The sequence below is a fragment of the Stenella coeruleoalba genome (genome assembly GCF_951394435.1).
Source record: "Stenella coeruleoalba genome assembly, chromosome: 19".
NCBI classification, from domain to species: domain Eukaryota; kingdom Metazoa; phylum Chordata; class Mammalia; order Artiodactyla; family Delphinidae; genus Stenella; species Stenella coeruleoalba.
In genome coordinates this window covers 47,077,425-47,104,898 of record NC_137165.1, presented here as the reverse complement: position 1 = coordinate 47,104,898, position 27,474 = coordinate 47,077,425, and the positions used below count along the sequence as shown (strand labels likewise).

The window sequence follows — 27,474 nt, the reverse complement described above, 5'->3', positions numbered from 1 at the left end:
CAGTCTTTGTCTTAAAATGTCTTTATTTCCCCCTCAGTCTTGATTGATATTTTGGCTAGTGTGGTAGCTATTTTGATTGGTTCTCTTAAGCCACATCATAACCCTTCTTCTATTTGGTGGGGTCTGAAACCTGAAAAATTACAGTTCCTTTGCTGCCAGGGCATGGCTGTGAATATCTTCTACCAATTAGATGCATGTACATGGGACCTGGAAAGTAGAAGGGAGGTGATGGTTTCCACTGAAAAGCAACTGTCTCCAGTGGCATAACTCCACACTCCATTGGGCTCCAGTTTCTGGGTGAGGCAGTTGTGGCAGAGGCAACAGCGGTAACAGCAGCAGTAGTTTTCTGATCTCCAGATTGTAAGAAAAACCTACAGATAAATTGTTAAAATCAAAAAGAGAATTTAGCAAGGTTGCTGGATATAAAGTCAACCAAAAAAAGTGATTGTGTTTCTATATATCCACAACATGAAATAAAAATACAATTTACCGGCCTTTCTCACCTTCTGAGATGGCCCACACTGTCTGTGGAGTGTGTCTCCCAAGGCCACTCTCACCTTCTGAGATGGCCCGCACTCTGTCTGTGGAGTGTGTTTCTCTATAAATAAGTCTACTTTTTACCTATCACTTTGTCTCTCACTAAATTCTTTCTGTGATGAGACATCAAGAACCTGAGCTTCATTAAGTCCTGAAACCAGGTGCTGACCCTTTATTCCCAACTTATAGCTAGACCAACTCCCGCTCATCGTCAGCACCACTGGGATGTCTTCTGTGCCATTTCTTTGCGAGAACTTTTTGGGCACTAACACCTGGTTGAGAGAATACCTTGGAATGGATAGCATCTAAAATCATACGGAAACCCCCACCAGGTGGGAGAAGTTAACTCTATGCTGCCCACAAGCACGTAGACCCCAGACTGGTTTGAACCAGAAGGCTGATGATGCTAACTAACTCCCACTTACCTCCCCATCAACCAATTAGAAGCATGTCCACCACCTGATCATGCCCTCCTCTTTGAACCATTACTGTAAAACTCTTCACTTCCCCCTCCAGGTTGGGACACACAGGTTTGAGGGCATGAGCCTGCTGTGGCCCCCTTTGCCTGGCAAAGCAATAAAGCTATTCTTTTCTACTTCACCCAAAAAAACAAAAACAAACAACAACAACAAAAACCAATTTACCATAGCATCAGAATATCAAGTACTTAGGACTAAATCTAACAAAAGATGTGCAAGCTGTTTATGCAGAAAATGATGAAATGCTATTGAGAGAATTGAAGAAGACATAAACAAATGGTGAGATATTTGTAGTTTGGAGAACTCAATACTGTAAAAATGTTAATTCTCCCCAAATTGATCTACAAATTCAATGCAATATCAATCAATCCCTATTATGTGCATTTTTTCTTTAAGAAAATGATAAGCTGAGTCTAAAATTTATACAGAATGCAAAAGGTCAAGAATAGCTAAGACATTCTTAAAAAGAACAAGGTGGGAAAATTGTTCTTGCAGTTATCAAGATGCATTTGAAAGCTGAGTATGACATTGATATGGAGAGATAAGCAGAGCAGTGAAACAGAATCTAGAGTGCAGAAAGAAACCCACATGTATATGGGCATTTGATTTGTGACAAAGGTGACAGTGCAGTTTAGTGGGGAAAGGACAGTCTTTTCAGTTGACAGTGCTGGAACAACGGGGCATGTCCATGCGGGGGAGTGGAAACAAGTATGATGGCAATTTCACATCACAGAAACAATTCCAGGCGGATATAAACTGAAATATGAAAGTAAACTAAAAGAGCCTTTAGTAGATAGTAGTATACGGTAATGGTTGTATGACCTCAAGTTGAAAAAATATTCATCTGGGCACACATCCACAAAAAAACACTAACCATAAAGGACATGGCTGGACTTCCCCGGCGGCACAGTGGTTAAGAATCCACCTGCCGGGCTTCCCTGGTGGCGCAGTGGTTGAGAGTTCGCCTGCCGATGCAGGGGACACGGGTTCGTGCCCCGGTTCGGGAAGATCCCACATGCCGTGGAGCGGCTGGGCCCGTGGGCCATGGCCGCTGAGCCTGTGCGTCTGGAGCCTGTGCTCCGCAACAGGAGAGGCCACAACAGTGAGAGGCCCGCGTACCGCAAAAAAAAAAAAAAAAAAAAAAAGAATCCACCTGCCAATGCAGGGGACACAGGTTCGAGCCCTGGTCCGGGAAGATCCCACATGCTGCGGAGCAACTAAGGCCATGCCCCACAACTACTGAGCCTGCGCTCTAGAGCCTGCAAGCCACAACTACTGAAGCCCAGGGGCCTAGAGCCCGTGCTCTGCAACAAGAGAAGCCACTGCAATGAGAAGCCCACGCACCACAACGAAGAGTAGCCCCCGCTCACCACAACTAGAGAAAGCCCGTGCCCAGCAACAAAGACCCAATGCAGCCAAAAATAAATATATAAATAAATTAAAAAAAAGAACCAAACGGAAACTTCTAGACATGAAAAAAGTGTAACTATTGAAACGAAAACTCAGTAGATCCTCTTCCTCTTCCTTTTCTTCTTCCCCTCCTAAACAATTCATGCAAAAGCCATGGGGGTGGGGCTCAACATCTGCTCAGTGGGTAGATACAGGCGGAAGCCACAGAAATTCAGAGTTGGGTGAGGAGGGAGTTGTGAGGATAAGTACACTTGACACTTAACTGCCCATGGCAGTTATTATTTTTGTCGTTATTATAGTTGTTACAAAGGAAATGTTGAGAGATGGCAGAGCAACCACCAGTCACATCCTCTGGGCCCCACCTCTGATTCCAGCTGCATCTGAGGCCTCACCCACTTTGTGCTGACAGCTTTCTTGCTTTAACTATACAATACATGTGACTCCTTTTCTGCCCTGGGGCTTTCCAGTGCCCTGGGTGAGACGCCAATGGAAGTGCACTTGGAATGCCCACATGCACAGCCTAGAAGTGGGAGATGCATCACCTCCTGGGGCAGCCCTTAGTGGGGGATGGAAGCTGATGGGTAAATGCTTCTCACTATCAGTCCTCAAGTGGACAATTCTGAGAGACATTTTTTCACTCTGCAGATGGTTCCAGTGGGGTCAAGCGCCAGTTGCCCACAGCAATGCCCAGCTCAACCTTATACCTTGTTCTGGCTTTTCCTCCAGTCCCTCACGCCTGTTCCCTAGTGTCCCTTCTGTTCCACACAAGGCCTTTTCTCAGGCTCTGCTTTCCAGGCTAGCTCAGGATAAGACTATCAGAAGGCCCTAGAAAGCAGCCCTGGGAAACGGAATTCCTCCCAGGATGAATGGCAATAAGGACTCTGTTGCCGGTGGTAAGGGGAGTGGAGATAATCCTTACATGCCATAGCTTCACAATTTCTAAGACTTTCCCCTGCAGTGGGGAAGGGAGCAGAGGTAGATAATGAAGCACTAGGTTATGCAATAGTTCTAGCACTTGAAAGGCATGAGGCAATAGTAATTATATGGATTGTGGAGTTGGTTGGCTTCTACTAACTGCTTTAGAAGCTTTGCAAGAGAAAATGAGAGGCTGTCAATTCAGGGCATGCTGTGAAACCCAGGGGCATTCTGGACTTCAAGACCTCAAAAGGTCTTCATAGGGGACTTCCCTGGTGGTCCAGTGGGTAAGACTCCACACTCCCAATGCAGGGGGCCTGGGTTCGATCCCTGGTTGGGGAACTAGATCCTGCATGCATGCCACAATGAAGAAGCAACTAAGACCCAGTGCAGCCTGCATACATACATACATAAAAAAATAAGGTCTTAATAGGATCAAATCCAGTTACTGGTATGCTCATTAATTTGCTAGCCCCTCCCCACCCCTTTCCTTCTCTATTTCACTCTCCCTGGGCCCTCATATAAACAACCTGCACCAAGTCCTTGCCTCAGGCTCTGCTTCATGATTGAGACATGAAGAAGCAACGGTGGGCAAGTCACTAAGTTTATAACCTGAAAGACTTAATGATTTCTAAGGGGAACAGCCGATTAGTATGACTCAAGCTAAGCATGATCAATCATACTATGAATAGCTAGTCATTGTTTTAGTTCTTACTTTGTGCCAAGCCCTGTTCCAAACCTTTTACATCCATTACCTGAGTTAATTCTCACAGCAGCTCCATGATGTAGGTATTATTTCTCTCTCTCCCCCTCCTCTCCCCCACCCTCTCAAATGAGGAAACTGAAGCCCAGGGAGTTTATGTAACTTACCCAGAGTCACACAGTTAGCACAGGACTGAACCTGGATTCAGCTCACTCTGACTCCACAGCCCCCACACTCTTAGCCTCTGTGATATACCAATTTCTTCCAAATAACAATATCAACAGAGAAAGGGGGGAAATTATGTTCATGAATGCTGCTTTAGGCAACAAAATCCTCAAATTCATCTGGACCTGTGTGTACAATATCCCTTCCCACCCTGAAGATGCATTCCCACAGCCAGTGCTGCTGCTGTTCTTTGCTGGGATTTAAGTCCCAGTTCAACCACGTACCAAGCTAGGGATGACCCTGAGAAATTATCCCATTTAAGCCTAAATTTCCTTACCTGTAAAAGCAAGTTAATAATACTGGCCTTGTAGGTGTTCCACAGATTTAGTGTCTAATAGCTATGATTTTGCTAGTCAAAGGTCCATTGTTGGGAACAGAGAAAAAGAGCAGAGCAGAACAATTTTGGTCAAGTTATTTTGTTTGTCTGGAACCCAAGAAATGCCTCTTGGCTTTACTGGACTTAACTTATAACTCCTAGGATAAGAGATTCAAACCAGAAATAATTTTGTCCCCTGAAGTGGGCTGAATGTTGGCTCCCCAAAAAGACAAGTCCTAACTCCTGGAACCTGTGAATATCACCTTATTTGGAAAAAGTGTCTTTGCAGATGTAATTAATAAGTTAAGGATCTCAAGATGAGGTCAACCTGGATTGACCTAAATCTGCTGACCAGTGTCTTTATAAGAGAAAGGCAGAGGGAGAGAAGGCCACGTGAAGATGAGGCAGAGATTGGAGAGGTGCTGCCACAAGCCACGAAACACCAGGAGCCACCAGAAACTGGAAGCAGCAAGTGAGACTTCTGCCCCAGAGCCTTTGGAGGGAGCGCAGCCCTGCTGGCACCTTGACTTTGGATTTCTGACCTCTGGAACCGTAAGAAAATACATTTCTGTTGTTTTAAGCCACCAGTTTGTGGTAATTTGTTACAGCAGTCCTGGGAAACTAATCTACTTCTCTCTTCTCCCCCAAGTCAACTCTGCGCTGTTCTCTTGACAGAGAGCTGATGGGAAATGCAGCATATAAAGGCATGCCTTTGACATGACCTAAATCTTGATGACTGAGAAAGTCCATGGAAATCAATATAAATAATTTTGCAGGCTTCCAGAAGCTGAGAGCAAATTTTAATGGCAATGGATAATAAATGTGTACTTGTTGAGTAATCTTGCCTTCCTCCAATGGTGACTGCAGGTGCCATTTTCTTTAGACACCTTTTCAAGGTCACCAGTTTTTGTTTTAGAATTTAGACATGGCTTTTGCTCTGTGTGTCTGCTTCTGAACCTTTAATGGGCATAGGGATGGGTAGATGATCGTTGTAGCGCTTCCAGGATGCACTTATGAAGAGCATAGTGGTTGAACAATTATTCTTTATTAAATGGTGTGGTCATGGGGGAAATGGTCCATGCCTAAAAATAGCAAAAGCATTTAAAAACTGTCACTAGTCAGGATCCTATCTGACAAACCTGTTGTCTGATGACAGGATTGGATGTACCTGAAAGGGCCAAAGGATAGTGTTTAAACATGAAAAACAGTGATTCACTTTAGGTAACCAGGTGAAACCTTTTTAAGTGTCAATCAGGTTTGCTTTTTCGTTATGGAAATCAGCTTTATAAAAAGCATCTTACCCTGAGATGTAGTTTCTATCTTTAAATCTCAGAAGATGAGTTCAGAATAGACATATCCAGTTTTACAATCATTACAGGTTTCTATAATATAAAAGAGAAAATAATTCAGTAAACTTAGGATATATATCCATAGAAGCTCTTAAAAAATTCTATTTTAATAGCTGGGTGGCCTGACAGAACCAAGTATTAACTGTATTTTTTTTTCCTGGACTATATTAAATGATGTATTCTTGAAAAGTTTTTAGAAGTGCACCTGCATCCTTCTCTCTGGATTTTTTATATGATATTCTCCCCTCCACATCCTTCTCTCCTCCCCATCTACCCATCTCCTGATGAAATTTGTTAGGAGCCATGGTACTGATTGCTATTGGTTTCCTGGGGTATGCATGTTGCCCCCATTCATCCCATCCTTGGGTTCCTAAAGCCTAGGAGTATGGTGACCTCACAGAGACTACTCTCCCATTTCGATAGCATCCCTTATCCCAAACTGTGGCTCACCCTGATCTCTCGGTGCCACCTCCTGGAACATGGGGGTGGCATAATGTATCTCCTGAGAGTATTCAGTCCCTGGGTAAAAGACAAGAAACAGAGTTATTGGGCCTATAATCCAAATCTCTGATCACTTGAGGGCAGTGGCTTGCCAGCTACCCTCACAATGTCATGTCACCTCTGGACTTTGCAGAGAGTACTTACCATCTCAGGCTTTGGAAACACATTGCCTTGGTTCTAAGCCTGGCACAGATTTCTCATCTGTACAGTGGGAATGATATAAATTGGGAGTTAGTGGCGTTTGTACCAGACAGGGCAGGTAAATTGCTTAGCACTGTGCCTGGCACATGACCGGCCCTCAGTCAGCGTTGGCTGGGATTGTTCTCATTGTTGGCCAAGGTCCTGGGTCTGTTTACTATAAAGCAGCAAATGATGCCAGCCTTAAGAGGTGATCATCAAAGAGATTGGAACACAGTGTGGATCATTCTGAACTGATAGGAAAAAATCTCCAAGATACGTTGTTAAGTGAAAAAATCAAGGTGTAGAATGACATATCTATGACATGCTACCATTGCTACCATTTATTTAGATGCTAACATACACATAAAATATCTGTGGAAGGATTTTAAAATTGGTTAATGCCTCTGGAAAGTGGGATAGGGTGTCGGGATGGGAGGGAGACACTATACTCTGCTTCTGCAATTTTTTACACGTGTCTGTACGACCTTAAAAATTTTTTAAAGACAAAAACCCCAAACCAACCAGAATCACCAACAAAGTTCTCTTACCTGCTTGATTTTTACAGATATTTGTATATATTCCATCTTCCACGGGTGTATTTCCATAGACTCTGGGTGCATTATCTTTCATAGCTTTTCCTATATAAATTGGTGCAGAATCATTAAATTAAACTACTTTAGCCACAGGAGGGGAATTCCCCAGAGTTCTGAAATAATGACCTGCTCCAATGGCCTAAACTGTTGTCTATTAAAGGAAAACCATAGACTCAGCAAGGAGTCCATAGCATCTGCTTCTCTAAGGCAGGAACCCTTCTGATTTATTTTCTTGGGTCTGCAAATAACATCCTTTGCCTATCAGATTATGCTTGAGATGGCCAGAGACACCTTTTCTTTCCTTCGCTGAAAAGAATAGGCTGTAAAAAGCTTTGTAATATCTGTGATAGTAAATTACCCAGCTGACTTCCATTTAGTCCTGGCCAGTACTCAAGAATATTAATTCCACTTTTGTAAGACCCTGCGCATTTTGTAGGAAGAGGAGACATGTTTTTTAAAAGTATGAGATGCAATAAATTTAAGAGGATTGAAATCATATCAAGCATCCTTTCTGATCACAACAGTATGAAACTAGAAATCACCTACAATAAAAACACTGCAAAAAACACAAACACATGGAGGATAAACAATATGCTCCTAACCAACCAATGAGTCACTGAAGACATTAAAGAGGAAATTAAAAACATACCTGGAGACAAATGAAAATGGAAGCACAACCATCCAAAATCTAAGGGACCCAGCAAAAGCAGTTCTAAGAGAGAAGTTTATTGCAATACAATCCTAGCTCAGGAAAAAAGAAAAATCATAAATAAACAACCTAACTTTACACCTAAAGGAAATAGAAAAAGAAGAAAAGTTAGTAGAAGGAAAGAAATAATAAAGATCAGAGTAGGAATAAGTGAAATAGAGACTAAAAGAAAACAATAGAAAAGATTGATGAAACTAAGAACTGGTTCTATGAAAAGCCAAACAAAATTGATACACCTTTAGCTAGGTTCATCAAGAAAATAGAGAGCTCAAATAAATAAAATCAGAAATGAAAGAAGTTAAAACTGACACCACAGAAATACAAAGGGCTGTAAGAGATTACTACAAACAATTATACACCAATAAAATAGAAAACCTAGAAGAAATGGATAAATTCCTAAAATGTACAATCTCCTAAGACTCAATCAGGAAGAAATAGAAAATATGAAGAGACCAATTACCATTCAATATGAAATTGAATCAGTAATCAAAAAACTCCCAACAAACAAAAGTCCCAGATCAGATGGCTTCGCAGGTGAATTCTACAAAATGTTGAAGAGGAAGGAACACTTTCAAACTCATTCTATGAGGCCAGTATCACCCTGATATCAAAACCAGACAAAGACACCAGAGAAAAAGAAAATTACAGGCCAGGGCTTCCCTGGTGGCGCAGTGGTTGAGAGTCTGCCTACCGATGCAGGGGACGCGGGTTCGTGCCCCGGTCCGGGAAGATCCCACATGCCGTGGAGTGGCTAGGCCCGTGAGCCATGGTCGCTGAGCCTGCGCGTCTGGAGGCTGTGCTCCACAACGGGAGAGGCCACAACAGTGAGAGGCCCACGTACCACACACACACAAAAAAATTACAGGCCAATATAACTGATGAACATAGATGCAAAAAGCTTCAACAAAATATTAGCAAACCAAATTCAACAATATATTGAAAGGATCATACACCATGATCAAGTGAGATTTATCCCAGAGATAGAAGGATGTTTCCATATCTGCAAATCAATGTGATACACCACATTAACAAATTGCATAACAATTATATGATCATCTCAATAGATGCAGAAAAAGATTTGGACAAAATTCAACATCAATTTACGGTAAAAACTGTCAACGTGGGTATAGAGGGAACATACCTCAACATAATAAAGACCATATATAACAAGCCCATGGCTAACATTATACTCAGTAATGAAAAGCTGAAAGCACTTCCTCTAAGATCAGGAACAAGACAAGGATGCTCACTCTTGCCACTTTTATTGAAAATAGTATTGGTAGTCCTAGCCATAGCAATCAGACAAGAAGAAGAAAAAAAGGAATCCAAATTGGAAAGAAAAAAGTAAAACTGTCACTGTTTGCAGATGACATACTATATATAGAAAATCCTAAAGATGCCACCAAAGAATTAGAACTATTAGAACAAATAAATGAATTCAGTAAAGTTGCAGGATACAAAATTAATATACAGAAATCAGTTGCATTTCTATACACCAAAAATGAACTATCTGAAAGAGAAATTAAGAAAACAATCCTATTTGTAATTGCACCAAAAAGAATAAAATACCTAGGAATAAATCTAACCAAGGAGGTAAAAGACCTGTACTTGGAAAACTATAAGACACTGATGAAAGAAATTGAACACAACACAAACAAATGGAAAGATATACCATGCTCACAGATTGGAAGAATTAATATTGTAAATGACTGTACTCCCCAAGGCAATCTACAGGTTCAGTGCAATCCTTGTCAAATTAGCAATGGGATTTTTCACAGAATTAGGACAAATAATTCTAACATTTGCATGGAAACACAAAAGACCTCAAATAGCCAAAACAACCCTGAGAAAGAACAAAGCTGGAGGTATCATGCTCTCTAATTTCAAACTGTACTACAGAGGTACAATAATCAAAGCAGTATGGGACTGGCACAGAAAACAGACACATAGATCAATGAAACAGACTAGAGTGCCCAGAAATGAACCCATGCTCATATGGTCAATTAATTTACAACAAAGGAGGTAAGAATATACAATTGGGAACAACAACACAGTAAATGGCATCGGGAAAACTGGACAGCCACATGCAAAAGAATCAACTGGCCTACTTTCTCACACCATCTACAAAAATAAACTCAAAATGGATTAAAGGCCTAAATGTAAGATCCGAAACCATAAAACACCCAGAAGAAAACATAGGTAGTATGCTCTTTGACATTGCTCTTAGCAATATTTTTTTGGTTCTGTCTCCTCAGGCAAGGGAAGCAAAAGCAAAAATAAACAAATGGGACTACATCAAACTTGCACAGTGAAGGAGATTATCAACAAAACAGAAAAGCAGCCTACTGAATGGGAGAAGATATTTGCAAATGATATGTCTGATAAGGGGTTAATATCCAAAATGTACAAAGAATTCATGCAACTCAACATCAAAAAACCAAACCCAATTTAAAAACAGTCAGGGAGTTCCCTGGTGGTCCAGTGGGTAAGACTGTGCTCCCAATGCAGGGGGCCTGGGTTCGATCCCTGACGGGGAACTAGATCCTGCATGCATGGCGCAACTAAGAGTTCGCATGCCACAACTAAGAGCCCGCATGCTGCAACTAAAAGATCCCACATGCCGCAACTAAGACCTGGTGTGGCCAAAAACAAACAAGTAAATAAATATTTTTTTTAATTACCCCATTAAAAAAAGTAAAAAGTAAAAACAGGCAGAGGAACTGTATAGACATTTTCCAAAGAGGACATACAGATGGCCAACAGGCACATGAAAAGATGCTCAACATCACTAAATCATCAGGGAAATGCAAATGAAAACCACGATGAGATATCACCTCACACCGGTCAGAATAGCTACCATCAAAAAGATAACTAACAAGTGTTGGCAAGGATGCGGAGTAAAGGAAACCCTCATGCACTGTTGGTGGGAATGTAAATTGCTGCAGCCAATATGGAAAACAGTATGGAGGTTTCTCAAAAAATTAAAAATATGATCCAGCAATTCCACTTCTGGATATTTTTCTGAAGAAAACAAAACACTAATTTTAAAAGATACATGCACCCCTGTGTTCACTACAGCCTTATTTACAACAAACAGCCAAGCTATGGAAGCAATCTAAGTGTCTGTTGATAGATGAATGGATAAAGAAGATGTGGTATGTGGTACACACACAATGGAATATTACTCAGCCATAATGAAGAATGAAATCTTGCCACTTGTGACAACATAAATGCACCTAGAGGGTATTATGCTAAGTGAAATGAGTCAGACAGAGAAAGACAAATACTGTATGATTTCACTTATATGTGGAATCTGGAAAACAAAACAAATGAACAAACATAACAAAAAACAGACACATAGATACAGAGAACAAACAGGTGGTTGCCACAGGGGTGGGGGGTGAATGAAATAAGTGAGAGAGATTAAGAAGTATAAACTTCAAGTTACAAAATAAATGTCAGGGACTTCCCTGGTGGTGCAGTGGTTAAGACTCTGTGCTCCCAATTCAGGGGGCCCGGGTTTGATCCCTGGTCAGGGAACTAGATCCCACATGCATGCCGCAACTACAAGTTTGCATGCCACAACTAACGAGCCCACGTGCCACAACTAACGAGCCCAGGTACCAGAACTAAGGAGTCCGCCTGCTGCAACTAAGACCCAGTGCAACCAAAATAAATAACTAAATAAATATATACAAAATAAATGAGTCACAGGGATGAAATGTACAGCATGGGAAATATAGTCAATAATATTGTAATAGCTTTGTAACGAGACTTATCATGGTGGTCATTTTGTAATGTATAGAAATTCGAAGCACTCTGTTGTGCACCTGAAACTAACATAGTGTTGTAGGTTAATTATACTTCAATTTTAAAATGCTTTACATTACAAAAAAAAATTTTTTTTAATGTATGAGATGTATACATTTTGACATCTGTTTTCAAGTTTCCTGTCAACTGGGTCCTGGATTTCCGTGAATTAGGACTTTAGAGATGGAAGAAGGCCAAGAGCCTAACATGTATCACTTAGTTCTCTCCCCAGGTCTGACAGTAGTATCTCCCACGGCCCCATTTTACAGGTCAGAACGCTGAGGCTCAGGCAGGTGAAGGAGCCCACTCAATGCCCCGAAGCTCACTGGCAGGTGTCGGTCCTGAGACACAAACTGTCTTTTGTGTAAATCTCAATATTTCTCCGTAGTAGCGTGCCAAATGAAAAGGCCACTTTGAAATCTTAACTAGAGGTCATAAGGCGTGAATTATGAAACGTAGTAAATGAGGTTTAATGCAGCACTTAAGGTGGGGCAGAGAGAATGAGGCTCTTTTTGTCTTCATGTACTGAGCTTCCTCCGAGTGGCAGACCCAGTGAGGACACTGAAAACTACAAAGCAAAGCTCTGGCAGTCTGAACCCACTACGTCATTTGCAGGCTTTGTGCAAAATGAAAATGCAGGGCCTCTTGTTTAAAAATTATTGAGATTTGTACACCCAAGTTCAAAACAGCACTACTCACAATAGCCAAAAGGTGGAAGAAATCCAAGAGTTCATTGATGGGTGAACGGGTAAACAAAGTGTGTGTGTGTGTGTGTGTGTGTGTGTGTGTATGTACACATATGTGCATGTGTGTGTGTATATATATGTGTGTGTATATATATATGTGTGTGTGTGTGTGTGTATATATATAATGGAATATTATTCAGCTTTTAAAATGAAGGAAAAAAATTTTGGGGGCCCCACCACATGGCTTGTGGGATCTTAGTTCCCTGACCACAGACCAAACCCGTGCTCCCTGAAGTGGAAGCGTGGAGTTTTAACCCCTGAACCTCCAGGGAAGTCCTGAAATGAAGGAAATTCTGACACGTATACAACAGCGATGAACCTTGAGGACATTGTGTTAAATGAAATAAGCCAGTTACAAAAGGACAAATACTGTATGATTCCACCTATATGCGATTTCTAAAGTAGTCAAATTCATAGACAGAAAGTAGAATGGTGTTTGCCAGGGGCTGGGAGGAGAGAGAAATAACCCATACTGTTGAATGGGTACAGAGCTTCAGTTTTTGCAAGATGAAAAAGTGGCTGGTGTTGGTTGCACAGGAATGTGAATGTACTTAATGCCACTGATATATACTTAACAGTGGCCAACAGGGTAAATTTTATTGTTATGCATATTTTACCACAATTAAAAAATAATATTAAAAATTTTTTTTATTGTATTACGAATTTCAAGACAGTGACAGCGGAGCATTAAACTGTCTCCTTAGCACGGGGCCCTGTGTGACTGCACAGGTCACACACCCACAAGCAGTCTAAATAGGGAAGTCTTTACCAGAGAAAAGAGAACTGTGCTATGTGTGAACCGTTCAGGAAGTCGTTCATTACCTTCTCCTTTTGCATCTTTTCCTTCTCTTCTCATTTTCTTTACATCCCATTTCTGATTCCCCTTTCCCTTCCTCCTTGCCCTCACCCTGCTGTCTGTATCCAAAACCCAGGGAAAACAATGGCAAAGCTCCTAAGGAACTTACTTGCTTTGTACTTTGGTAGCGTCCAAAATGCCAGAATTAGGATTATTACTATTAGCACCAGAAGCAGAAACCCCAGAAGCAGTAGCTGCAGGCAGAAAGGACAGCTCTCTCCTCCTGGAAGAAGACAGCATTCACTGGTCACTGCACAGCCTTCTTTTCCAATGATATTGAATTGTGAAATGTTCTGGAAAGGGTGATCACGACTGTCTCCCAGGTTAACCAATGTACCCTGAACCCTGAATCCCTGCCCTGCAACTTGAGAGTTAACTTGTTAGTGAGGTTCTTAAGGTTCATACCAAGTCCATCTTCCACAAGGGGTCATACACAAGGAAGAAAAAGCAGCACAGCATTTAACAGACAGATGTTGGCTACGTTGTTAGGGTTATAAGCCTGAGAACAGCCTGGCCATTTATTGGGCAAAGGCTTTAGTCATGTCGGCATGATTTATGTCACCCAAATACCTGCCACTTATTGAGTGTTAATTATATGCAGTCATTGTGTTAAGCACTTTACATGCATTACCTTATTTTTCTCATTGGTATTACTCCCATTTTACAATCAAGTAGAGTAAGACTCAGAGAGGTTAAGTGACTTTCCTAAAGTCACACAGCTAGTGAATTGAAGGCTGTGATTTGTAGGCGAAAGCCTGACTCTGGAGCCTGACTCCAACAGGTTGCCTCACTTGTTAGAACTTACTGAACACCCAGGTGTGGGCTCTGATCTTCTGAGGATGAGGCCACATGAGGTGTTCAATGCCCAATTGTGCCTGCTACCTTTGCTAACCTAATTTTTGTTCTATCCTCCTACCTCGACCAATGTCCCTTCATAAGGCCAGATTTAAATCTAAAATTCTCAGACTCCTCAGAGTTCTGCACTGGAACATGACAGTATGGGGAGAGCCAGCCCCAGCCCTAGCCTGGCCCCCTTTGCACCCAGGCTCTGACATGCACCCTAAGGAGCCTGACATGCTTGTGGACGCCCCCAGCCTGCATGGCCAAATGCCATCCCCCCACTCCCCAAAAACAACTCCCTTGGTGTGGGCCCTGGAATGTTCACATCCTTACCATGGTCCACCCTTGGGAGGATGAGCTGGGAAGGAGACTTGTGCAGGCCCTGGAAGGTGGGTTCTGATCTGATTGGATAGGGAATTCAGGTCTAGGAACCTAGAGTAAGGTATAGAAAAGTGGGGGTATAGGGTCCAGGCAGACAAATCCCCATGGCTTATAGGAAGCTTATGGGAAGACACATGGCTAAGAAGCACCAGAGCAGTGCCTTCCAAAACACAAGGTTGGGACAGGAGCCATTCTTGCCTCAAGGAAAGGGTGGCACTGGAAGTCTAGACTCACCAAGCATTAAACAGCCAAGCAGGTGAGTACAGGTGTTGGAAGTGAATTTTAAAAATGATTTTAAAAAAGCAAAAGAAAATCAAGAGACCCAGCAGCTTCAAGAAAAATGCAAATTCTAATGTGACTACTTAGAACCTGAGCAGTGAAAAGTCAAGACAGGAAGCAGGGTCAAGTCAGGAAGTCTTACTCTTTTTTTTTTTTTTTTTTTTTTAGGAAGTCTTACTATTGATACAAGGTCCCTTCCTGCACCACTTTCCAGGCTTTTCTTTGGTTCCTTTATGGCAGAAAGCAAACCCATCAGAACGTGTGGACCCTACAGAAGGAAAAGCATTTGGAAGCAGGTGGGCAAAGTGGGAAATGGGCAGGCAGAGGAGTAGCTGGTTTCTGGAAGTAAATCCAGATCCTGTTGAAAGAGTTTAGGTCGCCTTTACCTGTTGAGGGTATGGTGATGAGTTGACTGTATTTTGCATGGTCAGGCAATCTGTTTTTAGCTTCACACCTATACTCTTTCCCTTCTCCAGTGTTATTCTTGGTTAAGTTAAATTCAGCAGGCTCCCTTACATTCTTGGAGATAACTGGTGATATGGCCATGTTTTTTTCAAAGAAAGTATAATTGATGGGCAGAGAGCCGTTGAATGAGATGCAGCGTAGCATTACGTATCTGTCTGTTTTTGTTTGAACAACACTGATGTTCAGCACTGGTGCAGTCACTGGATCTAGAAAAATAAAGTGCATGTTAAACAGATAAGCAGATTGGGTTCACTCAGTCCACAAACATGGATGGGAGCCCTACTCTATTCCCAGCTGTTAACCCAAAGATGGATGACACCCCTCTTGAGAAGTCAAGTTGCTCACAAGGAGCTCCATCAGGAAGGATCAGTGGGTATGTGGTTAACCCCATGCCTTGTGGCATGAACCAGGTTCCGAGAAAGCCAGAGGGTGGAGGACGTCTCTGCTTTGAGGAATCAGAGCGCAAACTTGCCTTTCATCAGAATTCACAATTTGTTTGTGGCTGATAGTATAATTTTGTCAAAGATCCAGCTCCAAGTATGTAGTTGAGAGGTGCTTTTATTCCCAATCATTGTAAGATTGCAGTGGGTTTTTTTTTAAATCAAAGAAATCTAAAAATAGCATCTTTTCTAACTGTATTGTCATTTATAGAATCCGGCTGTACAATTGTCTTTCACTTCCTCCCGAAAGAAGGAAGTAATCCTGATAAATAGAGTCAAGGGAAATTCTTGACCAGAAATGAGTGGGTCTGGTAAGCTCTGTAAGATCATACCCTATATAATAAATTATATAGCTGGATAGTGGGAGAATCCAGCTATACAATTTATTATATAATTCATTAATAAAACAGTATTATAGGGAAAGGAAAGATAATTGTTGAGTATCCATCATGTGTCGGGGTCACTACCCACATTATCTTGTTTCACTTCACAACAGTACTACAAGGTGGACAGCATCATGCCCATTGCACAGTTGAGCCAACTGTGATTCAGAGGCCACAGAGCTAGTAAATGGCAGAGCCAGGGCCAACTCCCAAGCATATGCGTTCGTTTTTAATAACACTGTGCCAATTTAACAATCTGGCGCAGAAACAATGAAATATGTTTCATTGTTTAAGTCAAATCAAAGAAAATAATTTAGAGTCTTGTTGCTCCATCCCTCCCCTGAGCAGGAATCCCTGTGGCAGCATCCTTGACAGAATGGCACCCAGTGACGGTGGCCTCAAAGAGCAACTTTGTTTGGGAATAGCATCAATAGGATGTTTTTCCTATGGAACTGAAATCTACCTCCTGTAATTTTCAGGAAGGAGGAATTGAAACATTCATGAAGAAGCAGAGAGCATGGATTTCTCTCTGAGATAAGATGATTCAAACTAGAAGTACACTTCCCTGAGAGTTTGTAAAAGGACTGGTAAAGTGTATCACAGCATCACAGTGATCAAGGGAAGGGAGTGGTGACTCTTCAATAAATTAGTTATATGTTTTAAATTAAAGGAGTATTTTAATGGGACTTCCCTGGTGGCGCATTGGTTAAGAATCTGCCTGCCAATGCAGGGGACAAGGGTTCAAGCCCTGGTCCAGGAAGATCCCACATTACGTGGAGCAACTAAGCCCGTGCGCCACAACTACTGAGCCTGCGCTCTAGAGCCTGCAAGCCACAACTACTGAAGCCCGCACGCCACAATTACTGAAGCCTGTGCACTCTAGGGCCAGCGTGCTGCAACTACTGAAGCCCACATGCCTAGAGCCCGTGCTCTGCAACAAGAGAAGCCACAGCAATGAGAAGCCTGCACGCTGCAGCAAAGGCCCAGTGCAGCCGAAAATCAATCAATCAGTCAATCAATCAAGGGGTCCTTTAAGGCTCATTCAGTTGCCACCTTCCCCAGAAAACTTTTCCTTAGTCCTCCAGGCGGAACTTCTCCCTCTTCCTCTGCTTCCTGTAGCACTTGGTCCCATCCTCTTAATACTTTTCTACTTCTTATTACATGATCCACTTGGATGTCTCCTGGTCACCTCAAACATAACCTGTTTGAAACTGAACTCTAGTTAATCTGCTAGTTAGTGAGTCAATTGGTAGGTAGATAAACATATGTTAAAATCCTGTTCTTTTTTAAAATGTTTTTTATTCATTCAATCATTCATTTATTTTCATTGTGCTAAGAACAGTTAACATGAGATCTACCTTCTTAACAAATGTTTAAGTGCACGGTACAGCACTGTTAACTATAGTCACAGTGTTGTACAGCAGGATCTCTAGAACGTACTCGTCTTGCATAACCAAAACTTCATACCCATTGAACAACAACTTCCATTTTTGCCCATCTCAGTAAATGACACCACTCATCAGCTGATCACACTTGACATCTGGAAGTCATTCTTGATTCCTTCCTCACCTATACTACCTGTGATTCCAAATCTAATCAATCAGCAAGTCCTGTTGTTTCCTTCTCCAAAATATATTTTGAATCCATCCACTTCTCTCCATCTCCATCATTGTTTGTCTCCTGGATGACGGCAGAAGCCTCCCAACCGATCCCCAACCTCTACCCTTGCCCTGCCCCGCCCAGGATGAATTAACATTGAAGGTGATAAATTGGGCCTGATAAATAGGCCTGACTTGGCTCCCCCTCCCTTTCCAGTCTCACCTGGGGTCACACTCCCCTCATCAGACCTCCAGCCATACCAGTGTCCTATTAGGTCCTTCCCAACAGCCAAGTTCTTTCTTAAGTTGGAGCCACCGGCACAGGTTATTGTCCCTTGACTAGAGCCTTTTTTCCCTGTCTCTTCACATAGCTAACCCCTTCTCATCCTTCAGGGCTCTTCTTAAATGCCATCCCTATAGAAAGGCCTTCCCTAACTACCCTATCTAAGGAGGTCACTCCCCCATCCCCGACCTTTCTCCATCACCGTGCCAGTTTCTTTTTCTTTATAACAATCCACACAGTTTGTGATTATGAATTTATTTGGGTACTTGGGTTTTATGCTTCCCCAAATAGACTGTAAGCTCCACCAAGGCAGGAACTAATATATATCCAGGGCTCGGCACATCGGGGATATCATTAAATATTTGATGAGTGAATCAGTGATTCATGAATTCGTGTTCACGGCTCACATCCCTTACTGGGTTGGGGATAAGATCATGGCCTAGGCATCATCGAAACCCTGGCAGCATCCAACACAATTACTTGCATGGGGTCGGCATTCAGTAGGTATTTATTAATCTGACGTAAATGAAGATGATGCAGGTTTTTATAATCTATTTAAAAAGTTCTACAGGATGGTATAATTACTGTAACGCATTGCAAGAAACTTGTGCATTTGCTCTGAAGGCAGGATGTGGGAAGATTGTATACATATCTGTGGGATGGAAGCTCAGGAAATGAAGACTTGGGGCTTTTTAAATCAATTGATTTAAGGCTTCAGCCTTGCACATGAAGCTAGTGGTACACAGGTTCCCTGATGCCTATTCTGTTGCTCTTTCTGCAAAACCAGGCTGCCCAGTCCAGCAGGAGTCTGACCACCAGAGAATATTATCAGCCAGGGTACTGCCCTCACATCAGCCACTACATCCCAGACCATGTTTGCATGGTCTTCTTCTTTTTACATTTCATTTACAATTATGGCTTCCATTGAGTTTGTGTTCAAATTTGTCCTAAGATGGTTGGCTCTAATCCAGAGCCCACGGTATCCCTTCAAGTCTTACGCAGAAATTTGCATCTGTCACATGTCTCAGGGAAAGTATCCACTGCTATCATTAGATTGTTAAAATGGTTATAACCTAAAAAGCTGAGCACCGTTGATCTAGAGCAGAGGCGTCCAGCGGAACTTCCTGTGGTGATGGAAATGTTCTGTGTCTGTGTTGTCCAATACAGCAGCCACCCCACCTCTGTGGCTCTTGAGCACTTGAAATGTGACTAATGAGACTGAGGAAATGAATTTTTTAATTTCAAGTAATTTGAATTAACTTGAATTTAAACAAATAAAACATGTGGCTAGTGGCTACCATACTGGAGAGCACAGACCCAGAGAATCACTCAAAGATTCAATCAGTAAGTCAGGGCTCCTCTGTTTGGAAGACTCCAGGTACATATATTACCTGGAAACACTCTCTCCTTCTCCCAGGAGTCCACTATCAAGGTCACCTTCATGGATGAGGCCATTAATGCTAGGTTGTGAAAGGCTTGGGGTGGGAAGTTGGGAGTTCCCTGGTGGCCTAGTGGTTGGGATCCCGGGCTGTCACTGCCGTGGCCCAGGTTCAGTCCCTGGTCGGGGAACTGAGATCCTGCAGTATATCCTGCGTGTCGTGGCCAAAAGAATGTAGTTGGGCAGGAAGAGTGCAGGCTGATGGCCATTGCAAAGGGAAGAAGGTGGGAAAAGCCTGGGACGCTGGAGACCCTTGCCACAGGGTCCAATGTTGATTCTAAGACTTCTTATTTGAATCTTAAAAGAAAAAGTCTTTTTTTACCTACACAATGAGAATCCTAGAGTAAAGCATCTAGAAAAGATCTCAACTTTTCAAATTGTTGATGTAAGACTTTTTGCCTTGGGCCATCAGCATATTATTATCTGAAACAGCCAAAAGTATTTGGAGAGAAAGTGAAATGGAACTATTAAGAAAAAAGATCTCAGTGACATACTTGCCAGGCTCTTGAGGGAGTGTTAACAAGCAGAACAGAGAGCCCATCCTAGAACAGGAAAGAATCCCTCCAAATCACAGGGCCGCCGAGTAACAAGCACTCTACTTACCGACAAATGTGAAGTTGAACTCACGACTGTATTTTGAACAATCAGAAACTTGGGCTTTGCATTTGTAGGGGCCCAAGTCACGGGCTTCTGAGATTGTTAGGTTAAAAGTCATGGGTCCATTCTGGGTGCTCAGGCATTTCTCACCCCGAAACAAGAAATAGGTGATCCGCAGTGATTTGTTCTGGTTGAAACAAGATAGAGATACATTCTGACCCCTCATGACTGCATCCGTTTGTGAGTTCAAATTTGGAGAAGGGAATTCTGGAAAGCAAAATAACGCAAGAGAAAGTCCTTGTTACCATCCATCAGTAATAACTCAGTGGTTGTCTACCCACATTTCGTGGGTCAAGGTGGTGGAGACCCTGTGTTCCTGGTGAACTTCCCAAAGGTAGGGGACATTTCTTCCCTGCACAGCCAGGCTGGACAGTGTGTGAGGAAACCTCAGTGCCTACAGAGGCCTCTCCCAGTGAGAGATGGGTAGCCTTACCAAGCTGTTTTGTGCTGGTTAGGAACTGACTGGTCACCAGTACCAGACAAGGCCACTCTGTGACCATATTAGAGCAAGACAAAGACAAGATGACTTCATAATCATGTCTGAACACAGATGAAGACGCGAACATGGTCCAAAACACAAAAATGGCCAAAATGATTGACTGCTGCTTCTTTATCAGTCAGAGCTTTTGCCTTGCACTGCTCTTATCTTTTAGATAAGAATTATTAAGATTCCCAACCATATCATTATTTCCACTTCCTAAAAGAATCCAATTCAGAGTAAAGCCTGCTGCCTTGAATCTTCCTCCAAGTTACCTAATGCAAATCTTACTGTAAGATGCCCTCTTGCTTACTCCATGGTATGCATTGTCTCTTAAAACTCAACTTGGTTCAACTACACATGTGTCCCTGGTGTTCTTTGGCTGGAGGACGTTAATAGTTTGTACCTCTAAAAGATAAGGACTCTGGTAAAAATAACAATACCATTATCACACCTAAAAATTAACAATATTTTTAAAATATCATCAGATATCTAGTTAGTGTTCTAATTCCCCCAATTGTCTGATTTTTCTTTTAGAATCCATAATGGTCTATTGTAGTTAGTTGCTATGTTTCTTATGACTTTCTTCATCTGTAGACCTTTCTGTCTCTTTTCTTTCCCCCTGCACTTTGTTTTTGTTTTTTTTTAATAAATTTATTTATTTTATTTTTGGCTGCATTGGGTCTTTGTTGCTGCGTGCGGGCTTTCTCTAGTTGCCGCGAGCAGGGCTACTCTTCGTTGTGGTACACGGGCTTCTCATTGTGGTGGCTTCTCGTTGTGGAGCATGGGCTCTAGGCACACGGGCTTTAGTAGTTGTGCGTGGGCTCAGTAGTGGCTTGCGGGCTCTAGAGCACAGGCTCAGTAGTTGTGGTGCACGGGCCTAGCTGCTCCGTGGCATGTGGGATCTTCCCGGACCAGGGCTCGAACCCGTGTCCCCTGCATTGGCAGGCAGATTCTTAACCACTGCACCACCAGGGAAGCCCTTTATTTGTTGAAGATAGCAAGTTGTTTGCTCTGAAGTGTTTTCCATGGTCTGGATTTCATTAATTACATCCCCATGCTGTCCTTTCCATATTCTTCTGTCTCCTGTCAGAGGCTTGATGAAATTCAGATTAGCTTTTATTTAGCAAGAATGCAGCATAGGGGGTAGGGTGTACTTCTATTAGGAGACACAGAATGTCTGGCTATCTTTTTGTTAGCAGACTTTGATGATAATTACCCAGAAAGCATTATTTCATTAGAGGTTGCAAAATGGTGATATACCAATTCTATTTTTCCTTCTTCATTTGTCATCCGTAATTATCTGAAGAGAAACACCCTTGTCAACTCTTTGGTTACACTGAGGTACAGTTTGCATAGCAAAAGGAGGATAGGGGACCCTGGTGGTCCAGTGGTTAAGACTCTGTGCTTCCAATGCAGGGGGTGCAGGTTCAATCCCTGGTCAGGGAACTAAGATCCCACATCCCGCGGCCAAAAAGAAGAAAAAAGAAAAGGGAGGATAAATACTTGGTTCTCTTCTGTTACTGGCCAATTTTGAAAATAATGAGTTGGTTTCCTAGCATCTTGTAACAGTGAGATATTTCCCTTTATTGTTATTATTTTTTGTTTAAGAATCATTATGAACTCATAGATTTAAATGTATTTGATGTGTCTCAACCCACAACCCATTACGATTATTTTATTCTTATTGTCTCTTTTTTTTTTTTGGCTATAGGGAGCATCTGCAAACTGCCTTCTGCCTTCACAGCTGTGAACTGCTCCATGCCTCATTGTACCAATTTCTCAGCCCTGAGAATAGGTCAGTTTTGTTAAGCAGCTGTGTCTCATTTTAGGAGGCGGTGTTGGGGGTGGGGTCCCGCCAAAGTGAGGCCTTTGTAAGGGCAAAGCTATCAGCGTTTAATGGGGGGTACTTCTGTAGAAACAAAGGAAAAGCCAACTGTACAGCCTGGTCTGAGTCCAGAGGGTGGTCAGCTGGGGGGAATTCCAGGAGGGTGGTCTCCGTGCCTCCCTGTATGGGGGAGGGGCAAGGGCAGGTGGTGGCAGTTCTGCTGCTTTTCCTGGACCGCAGTTGGAATGTGGCCGTGGTGTTGGGTGAACTCTGAGCAGCCCCCACCCCGGCATTACCGAGGTTGTCCACATGTAATCTGTGTGATTTCTCTTAAGTTTATACTAAGTTGTCAAGCTTCAGCTTGTAGGGAAGTTTTCATTTTTCGTGATTACAAGTCAGAAGGGTAGGAGAGAAATTGGAAATGTTAACTGCTGACAACGAGACGTGGCCGTTCGACACCCCACAGGGTGTGCTGTACTTTTACTGAAGCAGAGCTCTCTCCCTACAATCACCCCCATTTTTTTGTTTGTTTGTTTTTTTTTGCCGTACGTGGGCCTCTTACTGTTGTGGCCTCTCCCGTTGCGGAGCACAGGCTCCAGACTCGCAGGCTCAGCGGCCATGGCTCACGGGCCCAGTCGCTCCGTGGCATGTGGGATCTTCCCGGACCGGGGCACAAACCCGTGTCCCCTGCATCGGCAGGCGGACTCTCAACCACTGCGCCACCAGGGAAGCCCCCCACCCCCATTCTTAATAGAGATAATTGAAGATTAATTAGTTTGCAAAATCAGTCTGGTCTCATTAAACTTGGCCTGATTATTGATATCAGTGCAGCAAGAGTAGATTGAACATGTAGGTCTTTTAAGTCTGCTTTGCTGGAACTTTTATAAGGAATTCCAGATTAGACTTTTAATAGCCTCTTGAGGCTAAGAAGCCAAGTCAGCAACTTGTCACAAGACTGTACCTTCAGTACCCATGAATTTGGGTGAATTCCTCTCTTCTCGATGTCCCCAAGACATCCTGAGACCCCTGGACCTGCTAAGAAGTGACCTTTACTCACTTGTGAGTAAAAAAAAAAAAAACAAAAAACAGAGGAATATAGGGAAATGTTTTTTATATCACCTGCTTGGTCTTCCAAGTAAGACACACAAAATAGCCATAAAGAAAAGACTGAGAAAAAATAACAATCCTAAAACTTTAAACTCCTCTGTGGCAAAATTAAGAGGTGTAAAAGGCTAGAAGAAAATACTTAAAACATAAACGAAAGCATAGTATTCTTTTTATATACATAAACCAACAGCAAATTAATAAGAAAAAAGATAATCAAATAAATGGGCAAATAATCTGAATATGTAATTCCCAAAAGAAGAAATAGTGCTGGGGCTGAGGGATGGCTTGGGTGGAGGAGCGGTTTAGACCCCTCAAAAATGCCAAAACCTCCCTCCTTCTCTTTGATCTGGACAATTAGTATTTTCTCAGCCTTATGTAAGCTCAGCTTCAAGATGAGACCTTGCCTCTCTTTCCAACCAGATAGCCATCCCTAAATGTCCTTTATATGGGTGTACTAGAGCTTTCACAGTCAACAGACATGAAAAAGAAGGTCAACTTTATGAGTGATGAGGCAACCACGAATTAAAACAACATGGAGGGCTTCCCTGGTAGCGCAGTGGTTAAGAATCTGCCTGCCAGTGCAAAGGACACAGGTTCGGGCCCTGGCCCAGGAATATCCCACATGCTGTGGAGCAACTAAGCCCGTGCACCACAACTACTGAGCCTGCGCTCTAGAGCCTGCAAGCCGCAACTACTGAGCCCATGTGCCACAACTACTGAAGCCCACACCCCTAGAGCCCGTGCTCCACAAGAGAAGCCATGACAATGAGAAGCCCACACACCTCAAGGAAGAGTAGCCCCCGCTCACCGCAACTAGAGAAAGCTCGCGCACAGCAACGAAGACCCAACACAGCCAAAAATAAATTAATTAATTTTTAAAAAAACAACATGGAGATATTATTTTGTACTCGTCAGAGTGACACATTAAAAAACTGACTGTATCCACTGTTTGAGAGGGTGGGAAACTCACACTTACCCATGTGCGTGGTCAGTGTTGGTGACCATGCACCAGTTCAGCGTGTGGGGAGGGCAACTGAGCAGTATCTGTAACAATTCAAATGGACATGCCCTTGGACCCAGCCATTTCACTTCTAGGATTTTATCCTACATGAGCTCTCACACACTCATGTGTCCACAGAGCATGTTGTATACAGTGATGTTTACTGCAGTATTGTTTCTATTACAAAGAAAAAAAATGGAACAACCAGTAAGGGGGTGATGGTTCAATGAATTAGGCCGTGGGACTTCCTTGATGGCGCAGTGGCTAAGACTCCGCACTCCCAGTGCAGGGCGTCTGGGTTCGATCCCTGCTTAAGGAACTAGATCACATGCATGCCGCAACTAACAGTTCGTGTGCCACAACTGAGGAGCCTGCAAGCTGCAACTAAGACCTGGCACAACTTTAAAAGATATTAAAAATTGTTTTTAAAAAATGAATTATGGCTGAGTCCTATTATGAATTGCCATGCAGCTGTTGAAAAGAAAGGAACTAAATCTAAATGTTCCTCTTAGAAAGATGTCTGGGATATATTGTTAATTTTAAAAAGGACAGGTCACAGAAGAGTTTGTTTACTATGATATTGAAACAAAAAGGACTGTTAATAGTGGTTGCTTCTGGAAGTGGAGAGGGGAGAGGGATTGAGAGGATATAACAGAACTTTCACATTTTATAGTGTAGTAACAACAACGACCTGAGCTAGCATTTGTTGATGGTTCCTCATACACTCGGCTCTGTGCTGAGGCACATGGCTTGTCTCAGTCCCCACAACAACCCTCCCAGGGAAGTACTTTTATTTTCCCCACTTCACAGAGGATAGAAATTAAGCTTTAAGTGGTTTCCTCGTGCGCGCGGGCTGCCAGCTGGAAAACGGTAGAACCAGGGTTAGGACCACAACAGCCTAGCTCTATGGTGATAAACTGCCTCCCAGGATATATTTTTAGTGTTGCTTGACTTATTTTACAACAATTATGTGTTGATTTTTCTAATTAAAAAACAACAACAGAGAAAGAAGGAACCATTACCTTGTAAAAAAAAAAATCTCAATATTTTGTCTCTGAGTCTCGGGAAAGATTCTCCAACTCCCTTGCTAAAATCACTTCATTTTAAACAGTAGGTCATAGAAACGATTCTCCCTTTGGTTGTTCATCAGAAAGCACCGAAAAACCTGTTCATGAACGCGCATGATTTAAAGCTGACAGTCTCACCATTTCGGTGAAAACAGCTTTAGTACAAGAGAGAAATAAATGAACTTACCATTTGTTTTTCTCATTCTTTCACAATCCAGTGCAGCCTTCTGAACTGAAAGAGAGAAAAGCAACATGAGAAAACTCTTTTTCCACATGTTGTTTTGGTTTGGAGATTCAAGCTTCAAAATGGTAAGTGAGCCTTATTCTTGACAGCAGGAAAAATGCCCCCAAAGAACAGTCTGTTCAAATGGCCCCCACGTTCTCCTAAATGAAATCGGGGAGGAGGGCAAAGGAGGCTTGGTGGGCTCCGGGGTTGGTGAGTCACATAGAGAACTTCCTCTTTTTTTTTTTTTTTTTTTTTTTGGAACGCGAGCCTCTCACTGCTGTGGCCTCCCCCGTTGCGGAGCACAGGCTCCGGACGCGCAGGCTCAGTGGCCATGGCTCACGGGCCCAGCCGCTCCGCGGCATGTGGGATCTTCCCGGACCGGGGCACGAACCCGCGTCCCCTGCATCAGCAGGGGGACTCTCAACCACTGCGCCACCAGGGAAGCCCAAGAACTTCCTCCTTTTTGACCAAGTTAAAGAAATGGGAGTTGCATGGACAAGCCTGACATAAGATGACTGGTTGATGTGACCCTGTGCTCCTCTGTGAGCTCTTGTAGGCAGAGACAGATGTGACAGGTTGCCTCTAATTCAGGCTGGCAGGGAAGCTGGACAGTGGGAAAAAGAAAAAGTATTGTCTTTATGCAAACCCACCCAATCGTCTCTTTCTAGATATGGCCTGTGTCCAAAGGAATTTAGTGGAAGTTTGGTTTAGTCTTGGGAAGCAATACTGACTGTGTAGAGAGACACAGGGAAACATGGCAGCACAAATGGCTGATTGTGTTAAATGCTGGCTTCTAGGCCCCACTCCAGGCTTACTGGGGATGAAACCTGGGACTCTGAATTTTCACAAGGGCCCAAGCGGTCTCAGAGTCTCTAAATTACAACCCTGAAGTAACTAGTGATTCACTTCTCTGCAGTCCAGAATTCTCCTGACTCTGCGAAGTGGATGCAGAAGTGGTTGCATGTTTTTGCTGTCGCCAGCCTGAAGTGGGGAGTGGGAAGGGGTGAGGGGTTCCCGAGTGGTGGGAGCTGTGATCAGGCTGGGCCACTTGGGTTACTGGTTCTTTTCTTTTTTTTTAATTATTATTTTTAAATTTTTTGACCTCTCTGCACGGCTTGTGGGATCTTTGTTCCCCTGACCAGGGATTGAACCCGGCCCTCCGCAGTGAAAGTGAGGAGTCCTAACCACTAGACCACCAGGGAATCCCGGGTTACTGGTTCTTGTTGCCACTGAGGGTTGGCCCTGTAGGTCTGCTGCATTCCTGTGGACAGGTGCCCTCTCTGTGGGGGACACAGAGGTGCAGGTTCTTTCAGATCATCCAACCTCCAGTATTAACTCACTCCCCGTGCTCCTTTCTCGGGCTCCCCAGGTCCAGCTCGTGGTGGTCAGTCATTCCCAACCTCACACCTGGCCACTACTGGGGGTCTGAGCAGAGCCAGGACCTGCTGCCGTCACCCCCACTTCCTCCCTGTCTGGCTGCCACTGTCTGGAAGCAAATCATCTTATTTAGCCTTCAGTTCATAAAAGGCCTTTATTTCCTTCTGACAGTAAAAGTTACTTCTCAGGCACCCACTCTTCTAACAAAGATGGCACTCAGTGCTTGACGGTGACTTCATACGGTGATATTGGTGGCAATTTCTTTCACTAAAGAACCCCACAAGTTTAATCTCTGGTG

The 27,474-nt window shown here is 43.0% G+C and overlaps 2 protein-coding genes across 3 annotated transcripts in view; one reads left to right on the top strand and one right to left on the bottom strand.

Moving 5' to 3' along the window:
- POLG2 (DNA polymerase gamma 2, accessory subunit) overlaps positions 1-27,474 on the top strand; it is a 53,204-nt gene that overhangs the window by 19,981 nt on the left and 5,749 nt on the right. Inside the window, exons 10-12 of one of the 2 annotated variants that reach the window (XR_013825140.1) lie at positions 14,998-15,125; positions 22,286-22,369; positions 25,792-25,882. The gene's annotated coding sequence lies outside the window, so the exon portion shown is untranslated. Of the gene's footprint in view, positions 1-4,952; positions 5,198-14,997; positions 15,126-22,285; positions 22,370-25,791; positions 25,883-27,474 lie in introns of those variants that run through there. The other variant, XM_079905981.1, reaches the window with a different exon arrangement.
- MILR1 (mast cell immunoglobulin like receptor 1) lies at positions 122-27,152 on the bottom strand. The gene is made up of 8 exons (XM_079905984.1): positions 25,761-27,152; positions 20,040-20,300; positions 15,216-15,500; positions 13,439-13,552; positions 7,164-7,253; positions 6,385-6,453; positions 5,887-5,967; positions 122-371 (listed from the first exon to the last, which is right to left on the bottom strand). The coding sequence occupies exons 1-7, from the start codon at positions 25,846-25,848 to the stop codon at positions 5,915-5,917; spliced, it is 960 nt and encodes a 319-aa protein (XP_079762110.1). The 5' UTR covers positions 25,849-27,152; the 3' UTR covers positions 122-371; positions 5,887-5,914.

What these genes read in the sequence shown, in the direction of transcription:
- MILR1 (XM_079905984.1), bottom strand. Translation starts at nt 25,848, where the DNA reads ATGTGGAAAAAGAGTTTTCTCATGTTGCTTTTCTCTCTTTCAGTTCAG. An exon ending in CATCACCATACCCTCAACAG is followed by an intron (nt 13,553 to 15,215) that starts GTAAAGGCGACC and finishes GTCTTCTTCCAG; the next exon opens with GAGGAGAGAGCTGTCCTTTC. An exon ending in GGTGGCACCGAGAGATCAGG is followed by an intron (nt 5,968 to 6,384) that starts GTGAGCCACAGT and finishes TTTATATTATAG; the next exon opens with AAACCTGTAATGATTGTAAA.